At 38.9% G+C, this 10,967-nt stretch overlaps 3 protein-coding genes and 1 long non-coding RNA gene across 6 annotated transcripts in view; 1 reads left to right on the forward strand and 3 right to left on the reverse strand.

Moving 5' to 3' along the window:
- LOC122785814 (microfibril-associated glycoprotein 4-like) overlaps positions 1-2,298 on the reverse strand; it is a 5,698-nt gene extending 3,400 nt beyond the window's left edge. For both annotated transcript variants that reach the window (XM_044051779.1, XM_044051778.1), the window contains exons 1-4: positions 2,132-2,298; positions 1,224-1,421; positions 518-614; positions 218-385 (exon numbers count right to left, since the gene is read on the reverse strand). In XM_044051779.1, the coding sequence (XP_043907714.1) occupies positions 218-385; positions 518-614; positions 1,224-1,421; positions 2,132-2,134 (466 nt within the window). In that variant the 5' untranslated portion in view covers positions 2,135-2,298. The remainder of the gene's footprint in view (positions 1-217; positions 386-517; positions 615-1,223; positions 1,422-2,131) is intronic.
- Positions 1-4,916, forward strand: part of LOC122785817 — a 6,362-nt gene extending 1,446 nt beyond the window's left edge. The window contains exon 3 of the long non-coding RNA XR_006362356.1: positions 4,508-4,916. This is a non-coding gene — a long non-coding RNA (uncharacterized LOC122785817). The remainder of the gene's footprint in view (positions 1-4,507) is intronic.
- LOC122785813 (microfibril-associated glycoprotein 4-like) lies at positions 3,834-10,741 on the reverse strand. Of its 2 annotated transcripts, none has more exons than XM_044051777.1 (5): positions 10,679-10,741; positions 5,880-6,077; positions 4,861-4,957; positions 4,589-4,756; positions 3,834-4,173 (listed from the first exon to the last, which is right to left on the reverse strand). In XM_044051777.1, the coding sequence occupies exons 1-5, from the start codon at positions 10,679-10,681 to the stop codon at positions 3,923-3,925; spliced, it is 717 nt and encodes a 238-aa protein (XP_043907712.1). In that variant the 5' UTR covers positions 10,682-10,741; the 3' UTR covers positions 3,834-3,922. The 2 variants fall into 2 exon arrangements, with proteins under 2 accessions (XP_043907712.1, XP_043907711.1); XM_044051776.1 differs by lacking the exon at positions 10,679-10,741 and adding an exon at positions 6,575-6,794 and having other exon boundaries at positions 3,852-4,173.
- LOC122785815 (microfibril-associated glycoprotein 4-like) lies at positions 7,617-10,742 on the reverse strand. The gene is made up of 5 exons (XM_044051780.1): positions 10,679-10,742; positions 9,912-10,100; positions 9,684-9,780; positions 9,394-9,561; positions 7,617-8,818 (listed from the first exon to the last, which is right to left on the reverse strand). Exons 1-5 carry the CDS (start codon positions 10,679-10,681, stop codon positions 8,571-8,573), a joined length of 705 nt encoding a protein of 234 aa, XP_043907715.1. The 5' UTR covers positions 10,682-10,742; the 3' UTR covers positions 7,617-8,570.
- Positions 10,743-10,967: the final 225 nt, after the last annotated feature.

Consider the following 10,967-nt stretch of genomic DNA (forward strand, 5'->3'; position numbering starts at 1 on the left):
TGCTTGTCCTGAACTCTTTTGGTATCCCAGGCCACAACAGCTATCTACCATCTTTCTGAGTTTCTTGTCATTTTACCTAATATACATGCCGCTGTTTTATGTCTATGGATTTGAGCTGCACAGCTTCCTGCCAAAATGGTGGTGTTTTGATTCCAACTGCCAGAGAATTCATCAGCACATTCCTGCCTAGATACAGTATACTTTGATCAAGACCCACCAGCTCCTCCGTCTTTGAAGCCAGTGAGATCAAGCTTGTAGCCGTCTTGCTCTGGACCCACAGAGAAGGAGGAATATGTGGCGTGGGCCTTGTTGCCCTCAAAGTCCTCCATATCTATCTTCAGTTCATAGCTCTTCCTCTGAGTAAGGACATAGATGTTCTCCAGACCTGAAGGACAAGGTTGAAAACGGGAACAGTCAAAGACGGAGAGATTGACTCGGGTCATTTGTATGAGACAAGTGTGTCTGTGCTCATCTGACGATATTAATGAAGCAATAATTCAGAAGTCCCATTACTTACCCAGCCAGTATTCTCCTGATGCTTGTCCAAATCCAGTTCTGTACTGGTCCCATCCATGATAAAAGTTCACAGTGCCGTCTTTTCTTCTCTGAATCACCTGGAATAGATTTCTGTGTTAGACTGAGATCGTTTTTGAACCTAAAAGAAATGTCAATCACAGTTCAGTGGGTTTGCATGACCAGCCAATAAAACAGGCTCATTTGGAGTTTATTGTAAAACTCTATTCAGGTTTTATCAGGCTGTTGCAATAGAAAATCTGCTAATTTCAACCGTATACATCTTTTTATTGTTAAAATGGAATATTTGCCTGACCATTGTATCCCCCTTATACTTTTATGCTCTCTTGAATAGGTTCATGCAAGGTAACTGTCTCTGTCTGATATCTATGATCAGAGCTGGTTTTGGACTTGACCATGAGCCTAGTTGTAGCTGTTCAATCCTAAAAACAGGTAAACATTTGGACAGCATACATGTGCTGTCCAAATGTTTGTCTGTCCAAATGTCCAACCAACATGTGCACGTGACATGTGCACACCACCTACCTACATATCCATCTACTTACTTATCTACCTAATTAAATACTTAACGACCAACAGACCAGCTAATCACCCAAATAGCAAGAAACTCCTTCAAGGCTTTGTTCACATATCTATCACATTCACAAGAATGAAGCAGATCAACAACATATGATAGAACATATACGTACAGTCCATTTACCACTATCAGGGTCATCGGCACTGCCCATGTCACAGTAGACCTGGACAGGCGACACTGGTCCTGCTGGGTAGATGGTGTACACACCACTGTGACCAAAACCTCTGTTGTACAAGTCAGTGCAGTCGACTGGAAGAAACACCGGTGAGCAGATGACTGCTGGGATCAGAGCGAGTAAAAGAACAAAGCCCTGAAATCAAAACACAAAAAACGGTAATAAAACTCTTGGTTATAGTGTGAATTATGTCACCCATTTTTTTTTGTTTAGTCTTAGTCTTAGCAACAGCACGTACCAGAAATAAAACACCTGCACATGAACCATTACAGGAATATGTTGAGACGTATTGAGAAATATATATGTATATGTATGTATGTATATGTATGTATGTATATATATATATATATATATATATATATATATATATATACATACATACACACATACATATATATATATATGTATGTATGTGTGTGTATATATATGTATTTGTATGTGTATATATATATATATATATATATATATATATATATAGTTTTAATGTTTTAGGACAGTGATGCAGTCTCATCATTGTCTCATCTGGCGAAATTAACACTGCTTCGTATCAGTTTCCTGACCATGACTATTCAAGCATACAACATACAGAAAAAATTTACTTCTTCAGTTTAAAACAACTTTTAAAGAATTAAAATTAGACTTTACGCTACAGCTGGGAGGGAGATGCAATATTATAAATTACTGAATCAGTGATTAAAAAAAATGAAATTAAAATTGGCATTACTGTCGTATCATTTCTTGATGTAAGTGTGGGACACTGTTAATTACAGTGAGCCAGAATCAGAAATACTGTATTTTTACTGAACAAATGATTAGAAAATCTGTATCAGACAAACCACACTCACCATTTTTCTTCTGAAGTGGTAATTTTCAGGTAATCCTCAGGATTGTCACCAAGCAGTTTGGTACCGTTACAGAGTTTATTTTCCTGTTTGATACGTTTGCGGAGTTGCGTCTACTTTGTACCCTTCTTGGGTTTCCTGGTATTGGGTAATGACTAACAAGAGTTTCCAGTTAAACATTAAATAAATTAGACCTTTTACAGAAGGAGGAGTTTTTCGAAGGTGGAGTATGTTTTGTTTTTTTAACCCTGTCTTTAACCCTCACTGGCCAATTTATTGGGTACAAATGACCCAATAAAGGTAGGTACCCAAGTCAGTCAGTCTATTTTTGAAAAACACAAATACTCCCCTGTTTGTGATCACGTTTTTTGTCCCTGTTTTTCAAACATGTCCTTACTCAGAAGAAGAGCCGTGAACTAATAGACATGGAGGACTTTGAGGGCAAGAAGGCCCATGTCCATTGTTCCTCCTCCTCTGTGGTTCTGGAGCAAGATGGCTTCAAGCTTGAACTCAGTGTATTCAAAGATGGAGGAGCTGGCGAGTCTTGATCAAATATATCTAGGCAGGAATGTGCTGATCGATCCAAATATCAATCCTTTAAATGCCAGAAACTCACAAAGATGGTGGATAGCTGTTGTGGCCTGGGATACCAAAACTGTAGAGGAAAAGCAATTTGTACGATATTTCACCAGATCACCAAAGATCCTGTGAGACAACAGAAGTGGATCACTGTCATAAAATGTGCTCAAAAAACAAGAATCCACAAGGCAATTGATTCCGGTGATAAGAGTGATCGCATATTTTGGAACAAAATCTGACACCAATTAACTTTAATATCTCAATAAAATCGACAATCTGATGTATGAATAAAAAAAGAGAAGGGGAAACTGTTTTGTGTCTTTTTTCATTCTTCTGTGGGTTTATTAAATCTATTGTGCATAACTTTATGGGCACAAACACACTAGTTGGAAGAATTGCACCTCAAGGTTAATAGATCCGCAAATTAATAATAGTTTGTCCTTGCCACACACAAGCACAATATTACACAAACTGCTTCATGTATGAAACGTTTATTAATCAAACTCATCCCCCACTAAATATTTGATTTGGTTTGACTTATTTAGCACAATAAAATACACAAAGATGAGAGAAAAAAAATAATTCAGTGCAGGGCGAGGCAGAAATTCAACTGGACTTGTGTGTAGCCTTCACCAAAGTATATAGTTTCACAGAATTATACAGAAGATAAAATGCCAAAACTACATTTAGTAAAAATGTTGTAGTAAAAAGTAATAATCACATACAGGCTGTAAACGGACAAACGATTTGAATCAGGAAAATAAAACTGCTAGATTTTATGATGCATAAATGTAATATAAAGTATGTACATACATAAATTCTACAATGGGTAAAAAAATGGCATCAGTCGGCTGCTGTGATTTGTAAAGTTTGGTATCGTATGGAAGGGAGGCAAGTAAAAAAATAATAATGATAATTCTCCACCAAGAAAAACAATGTCTCCCAAAAGAATTGTCACATTTTTTCCCCATAAATATAAAATTTAATTAAGAAAACCACCCTAAAATTTTATTTCACCCTTGTCCCCCAAATTTTTTTTTTAAATTTGCATTTCAGGGCTTCCATAGTATTGTCATTGGTCACAGAAAAAAATCAACAAACCCATATTGGTCAACGTCTACACAATGTCTATACAAGACTGTCCTACAGTGTGTGTGTAGCTGTGTTTTTGGCCAGGACATGCATGTGGTAAGTGCGATAATCTGACATCTAACATCACTGTTTGGGTCGTATCTTCATTGCGATTGATTTCAAAGAATATTCGTATCCTTTCCAAGTACGCCAGTTGATTCCGATCCCGTAGGTTGAGCTGCCCCATAAATAAGCACCGTTAGCATTAACACTGTGACATTCTCCGTACCACCATCCTCCCTGGTAGGTCTTAGCACAGCTAGTTGTCACAGAAGTGTCCTGGTCTTTGTCAAATGTAGAAAACTTCTGACCATTATGTTCACTGAGTGAATCTCCTGAAAAACAAAGAAAGAGTAAAATGAATGACTCCATATCACAGAACCTGTCACACTCATACTGCCCCCTGGTGCTTTTAGTATGAAAACAGCCTGAGCAGACCTTATTCCAGTCCTGGAATAATTCTCTCTGATACTGTATACTTTACTTTATCCTACTCCAAGAAACACTTAAACAAAAAAAACTTTAACCAAGATATTGGTATCACAGAACTATCCACCATCTTTGCGAGTTCCTTGACATATAATGACCTCATATACATGTTGCCGGTCATATACATCTGGATTTGAGCTGCACGGCTTCCTGCCAAAATGGTGTTCTTTTTTATTCCAGCTGCCAGAGTTGGCGTCAATACTATCAATATTTGGATTGATCAGCACATTCCTGCCTAGATGTACTTTGATCAAGACCCACCAGCTCCTCCGTCTTTGAAGCCACTGAATTGAAGCTTGTAGCCGTCTTGCTCCGGACCCACAGAGAAGGAGGAATAATGAACGTGGGCTTTGTTGCCGTCAAAGTCCTCCATGTCTATCCTCAGTTCATAGCTCTTCCTCAGACTAAGGACATGGATATTCTCCAGCCCTGGAGGGACAGTCAAAGACCAAGAGATAGACTTGGGTCATTTCTCAAGAGCTGTGATGAAACTCAACAAATTGTGAAGCAATAATTCCAGTCTCAACTCTTACCCAGCCAGTATTCTCCTGATGCTTGTCCAAATCCAGTTCTGTACTGGTCCCATCCACGATAAAAGTTCATGGTGCCATCTTTTCTTCTCTGAATCACCTGGAATAGATTTCTATGTTAGGTGGAAGTTCTCCCGTGTAATCCATCACCAGCTGTAGCATGATCAATAATGATTTTTATGGTGAAAGATGATGATACTGATATAAAAGAATAAAGCATTTCTGAACTGAGATCATCAAAGTTCAGTGGTTTTGCTCGACCAGCCAATAGGACTGGGTTTGTTTATGACTCCATCTGAGTGTATTATTTTTACTGACAACACCTGTGTGGAGTCTTTCACAAAACTCTATTCAGGTTTTATCAGGCTGTAATAGAAAAGCTGTTAGTCTAACCCTTATAACCCTTTTTACAGTTCATATTTAATCTTTGCCTGGCCTTTGTACCCTTTTTTTGTTTGTGCTCTCCCGCACAGGTTCCTGCAAGGAATCTGTCTCTATCTGATATCAAAACTGGTTTGAACCGGCTCTGGTCAATGTTGTTTACTTCCTTAAGGGACAGACAAAAAAACCACAGGATTACAAAGGCTTTGGTTTTTGTCTCGATTTTCACTCCTGCGGTCTGTTGTTGGAGCACTCTCTGTATTACCATTTCGCACACAATTACAGACGTGCTTCTCAAATCTTAATTTTGATTCCAAGCCAACAAAGTCGGTTGACTTGGCGATGAAAATAAAAAAGTCAGAAAGATCATTACAAGCTTCAGTGTGTATTTGATCAGTGTGAACTCCCTCCCATGTTCTGCACCGTCAATATGAGCTGTTACCGTCAGGAAGTGTGTACTGTGTCTGGTGCTAATTAATCTGGTCTCGTTGAGCTCATGCTGACCTACCTACTGACTAACCGACCGACAGACAAACCAACCAACCAAATTTGGAGAAACTCCTTCAAGACATTGGCTGACATATTTATCACATTCACATGAACGGAGCAGATGAACAACATACGACAGAACATATACGTACAGTCCATTTACCACTATCGGGGTCATCGGCACTGCCCATGTCACAGTAGACCTGGACTGGTGACACGGGTCCTGCTGGGTAGATGCTGTACACACCACTGTGACCAAAACCTCTGTTGTACAAGTCAGTGCAGTCGACTGGAAGAAACACCGGTGAGCAGGTGACTGCTGGGATCAGAGCGAGTAAAAGAATAAAACCCTGGAATCAAAACACAGACACACAAAAAAGACATAAAAAAGACATTTCCTGACCAAGACTATACAAACATACAGAAAAAAATGACTTAAAATATACAGAATACAACATTTCAATTAATTCAATATGAAGGCACATCTGCAGCAACATCTACAGCCAAATGTCCCTGCCTCAATATGACCAGATCCTACAGTTTAATTTTACTTTGTAAATATTTGCAGTTAAAGGGAGACATGTTTTTAATTGTTTCCCCCCCAGAACTTATTATTTTATAAGTCCACATACCGAAGATGGTACCTTTGACTGGCATACTTATAAAGAAAATTTTGATTATTTCGATTATTATTGATATAAACAATGAAGTGTTCTTAGGACAGACCCCTGTGGGACACGGTTAGTTACAAAGGAGTGAAACCATTTGCCTGCACTGAGAACCAGAAATGCAGTGTTTTTACTGAAAAAATTATTAAAAAAAACTGCATTACATGCATCAAACTCACCATTATTCCTCTGAAATGGTCATTTACGGGTAATCCTTACGATTATCTCCAAGCTTTTTGGTTCTGTGAGTGACTCCCAGGGTTTGTTTTCCTGTGTCTGTTTTCTGTTCCTTCTAAATTTGCTGAGTCTTGTTTATGTTCCAACACATAAAATCCTTCTTGGGTTTCCTGGTATTGTGTAATTACTAACAACAGTTTCTGGGCAAGCCTACAGTAAAATGAGATCTGATGAGAAGGAGGGGTTTTCAAGGTGGTGTATGTTTTCTACCCTCTCTTTACACCCACTGGCCACTTTATTAGGTACACATGACACATATTAAACCTAGTGTTTTTGTAGCTCATCTGCTTCAAGATTAGACGTGTGGTGTGTTCAAACGATTCTCTGTAAACACTAGACATCGTTCGCAACCATGCCACTATCTGCCATTTAAAGCTGTCGTATGTAACTTCTGTTGATTAATAAGATCTATACCAGCTGAAGTGTACACTGTCTTAAGAACATGTTTGCTGCTTAATCTCACTGTCAGACAGACCTTTCTGGTTTGAAACCAACATTTGTAAACCGCTCACTCTCCTGTGTTTTTAGCCGGCGGGGGACACAGGAGCTGCTGGTCCACTGCTGCCTCGTGTGGTGAGTTTGAAACGGCATTCTTTTCGTCTTGTTTTGGTGAGTGTTTAGTTTATGTTCACTTTTCTTTTCTTTCCTTAGTCTTGGTTCTTTTGCTGTTTTTGGGGACTCCATGTGTATGCATGTATGTATTTTTTTTTTTGAAACGCTGCCTAAGAACAAAAAGGATTGTACGGGTAAAGTTGTGTTTCCACGTCTGTGTGGATAAATCTGTTACATTCAAACCATTGTCAAATGTGCCACTTGGTCTTGCTTTCTCTCACAGTCATAACAACCTAAGTTGATGACATCGAGAAGCATCATGAACAAACTACTGTCATGGTGGGGTTTCTTGAGAAAAATCAACTTAGTTTGTTATCTTGATACATCAGCTAAAGTTGCAGCACAAGTAATAAAGAGTTGAAGCCGTTGTCCTTCAGGTCAAAAAACATTTAATTCTGGATCCACAATCAAACACCAAGGTGAGCACACAGCATGACACTGTGACACTGACTTACATTCACTGAGCATCTTGTATTTATCCTCTGGGAATGGGCAATCCCCATTCATTTTCCCCGCCTTATTCTTTTTGTTCTCACAAATCACGTGTTTTCCACGATTAGCTTAGGCTAAGCTGTTCTAATGGTGGTTATCATATGTCTTTTCCCTTTTTTTACCATCTGTAAGGGAGGGGTTTGCCCCCTCTTACTCTGATTGGTTACTTTTGCTGCTGCGTAAACAGTTCTTGGCAATTGTACGTTGATTGATTACTTTGATTGCCAAATCAGCAGTTTTTGGAATATTTAGGTAGTAACGAACTAAGTGCAGGTCCAGCCTGTCCTTGGGTGATTGCCAAATTCTTGTGACACATGAACATGGCCTCCAAATGAGCCTGATAATAAAACAGATCATATTTATGAGAATATTATTATTATTGCCTTGATTGTCATTATTTTTAAACTGATTTTCTTCAACACTACATAAATGATGACGTGTATTATTAAACTCGTCATTATTATTTTGTATTTCTGACCCTATTTTCTCTAGTGTAACTTTTGTTAGAAATAACACTCTTATTTGGATAATAATTATGTCAATAGATCCATAAATTAATAAAAGTGCTCCTTGTTTTGTCCTCTTTGTACACAGTATTGCAAAAGCTGCTCCATGTATAAAATCTTTATTCATCACACAAGGTTTTTGCATTGATGCTGAAGAACTTATTTAGCACAATGAAATACACAAAGATATTTTACCCCCACGAAGAATAATGTTTTTTTTCCCCCAAAAGAGAGAGAAATAAAACAAACTTTAACTTCCATAGTATCGTCACTGGTCACAGTAAAAAAGGCAGTGCATGTGGTAAGTGTGATAATCTGACATCTAACATCAGTGTTTGGGTTGTATCTTCATTGCGATTGATTTCAGAGAATATTCATGTCCTTTCCAAGAATACCAGTTGATTCCGATCCCGTAGGTTGAGCTGCCCCATAAGTAAGCGCCGTTAGGGTTAACACCGTGACATGCTCCATACCACCATCCTCCCAGGTAGATCTTAGCACAGTTGCCTGCATAAGTGTCCTGGTCTTTGTCAAATGTAGAAAACTTCAGACCATTATGGCCAGTGAATGAAGCTCCTGAATAAAAAAGAAAGGGTAAAATGAATGACTTCATACCGCAGAACCTGTCACACTTATACTGCCCCCTGGTGCTTTTCATGAGTATGAAAACAGCCTGAGCAGACGTTATTCCAGTCCTGCAATATCTCACTTTCAACTCTGATAAACCTGCATTCACTCTACTCCAAAAAACACTTAAACATTGCAATAAAAACCCAACAACTTAAAACTAAACAAGATATTAAAGTTAATAAATGTCAGGTTTTGTACCCAAATCACCCTGTAAGCAGAATCCTTTGCTTTGGATTCAGATTTTTTGATTTGGGGAAATATTGTACAATTTGCTTTTCCTCTACTGTTATGGTATCCCGGGCAACAACAGCTATCCACCATCTTTGTGAGTTTCTTGACGTATTACCCGATATACCTGCTGCTGGTTATATACTGTAAGTCTTTGGATTTGAGTTGCGTGGCTTCCTGCCAAGATGGTGTCGTTTTTGTTTTGATGCGAACTGCCAGAGTTGGCATCAAAACTATCAGTATCTGTATCAGTCAGCACATTCCTGCCTAGATATACTTTGATCAAGACTCACCAGCTCCTCCATCTCTGAAGCCACTGAGTTTAAGATTGTAGCCGTCTTGCTCCGAACCCACAGAGAAGTTGGAATAATAGACGTGGGCCTTGTGGCCCTCAAAGTCCTCCATGTCTATCTTCAGTTCATAGCTCTTCCTCTGAGTGAGGACATGGATGTTCTCCAGACCTGGAGGACAAGGTTGATAAACAGGGACAGTCAAAAACAGAGATTGACTCGGGTCATTTGTCGAGAGCTGTGATGAAACTCAACAAATAGTGTAGCAATAATGCCAAAGTCTCAACTCTTACCCAGCCAGTATTCTCCTGATGCTTGTCCAAATCCAGTTGTGTACTGGTCCCATCCACGATAAAAGTTCATGGTGCCATCTTTTCTACTCTGAATCACCTGGAATAGATTTCTGTGTTAGGTGGAAGTTCTCCAATCTAATCCATCACCAGCTGTAGCATGATGAGCAGCACCTCAGTGATTTATAGAATAACAATGTAAATATACAAATGAGGATAGAACATACGTACAGTCCATTTACCACTTTCCTCATCACAGCCCATGTCACAGTAGACCTGGACAGGTGACACTGGTCCTGCTGGGTAGATGGTGTACACACCACTGTGACCAAAACCTCTGTTGTACAAGTCACTGCAGTCGACTGGAAGCTGTGTTGAGCAGATGGCTGCTGGGATCAGAGCGAGTAAAAGAATAAAAGCCTGAAATCGAAACACAAAAAAACTGGAATAAAACTCTTTGTACGAGTGTCTTGACCAAGGCAGGCATCAGAACATAAAAGCTATATACTATTGAAACATACAGCATACAGAACAAATTTACTTAGAATACAAAATGTCAATAAATTCAATATAAAGGCACATCTACAGGAACCTCTACAGCCAAATGTTCTATGAGTCTAATATGACCAGATCCTACATTTTCACATTATTTTGTAGATTTTTCCGGTCGAAGGGAGCCATGTTTTTGAGAAAACCATAGGTTCTTTTTTGTCTGAATTGAAATAATTAAAATTAGACTGAAAGCTGCAGCTGGGAGGGAGCTAGGTTGGGTGTGGATGCTGAATTATAAATGACTGTATCATCAGCATTAAAAAGCAAATTAGAATTGGCATTACTGTCAACATTATTGATGTAAAAAATGAAGAGGAGAGGTCTTAGGATGGACCCCTGTGGGACACCATTAATTACAGAGGAGTGAAGCCATTTGCCTGCACTGAGAACCAGAAATGCAGTGTTTTTTACTGAACAAAAAACTGCATCAGATGCACCAAACTCACCATTATTCCCCTGAAGTGGTAATTTACGGGTAATCCTCAGAATTATCTCCAAGCCTTTTGGTACCGCAGTTTACTCCGTGAGTTTGTTTTGCTGTTTGACTCTCGTTTGTCTTCCAACACATTAAATACTTCTTGGGTTTCCTGGTATTGTGTAATGACTAACAACAGTTTCTGGTCAAGCCATAAATAAAATAAGATCTGATGACAAGGAGGATTTTTTTCAAGGTGGTGTGTATTTTATAACCCTCTCTTTACACCCACTGACCACTTTATTAGGTACACATGACAC

The sequence above is a fragment of the Solea senegalensis genome, linkage group LG19, assembly GCF_019176455.1.
Source record: "Solea senegalensis isolate Sse05_10M linkage group LG19, IFAPA_SoseM_1, whole genome shotgun sequence".
NCBI lineage: Eukaryota > Metazoa > Chordata > Actinopteri > Pleuronectiformes > Soleidae > Solea > Solea senegalensis.

Coding starts and splice junctions, on each gene's coding strand:
- LOC122785813 (XM_044051777.1), bottom strand. Junction 4,958..5,879: donor CCGATAGTGGTAAATGGACT/GTACGTATATGT, acceptor AATCTATTCCAG/GTGATTCAGAGAAGAAAAGA. Junction 4,757..4,860: donor ATCAGGAGAATACTGGCTGG/GTAAGAGTTGAG, acceptor CTGTCCCTCCAG/GGCTGGAGAATATCCATGTC.
- LOC122785815 (XM_044051780.1), bottom strand. Junction 9,781..9,911: donor AGGAAAGTGGTAAATGGACT/GTACGTATGTTC, acceptor AATCTATTCCAG/GTGATTCAGAGTAGAAAAGA. Junction 9,562..9,683: donor ATCAGGAGAATACTGGCTGG/GTAAGAGTTGAG, acceptor CTTGTCCTCCAG/GTCTGGAGAACATCCATGTC.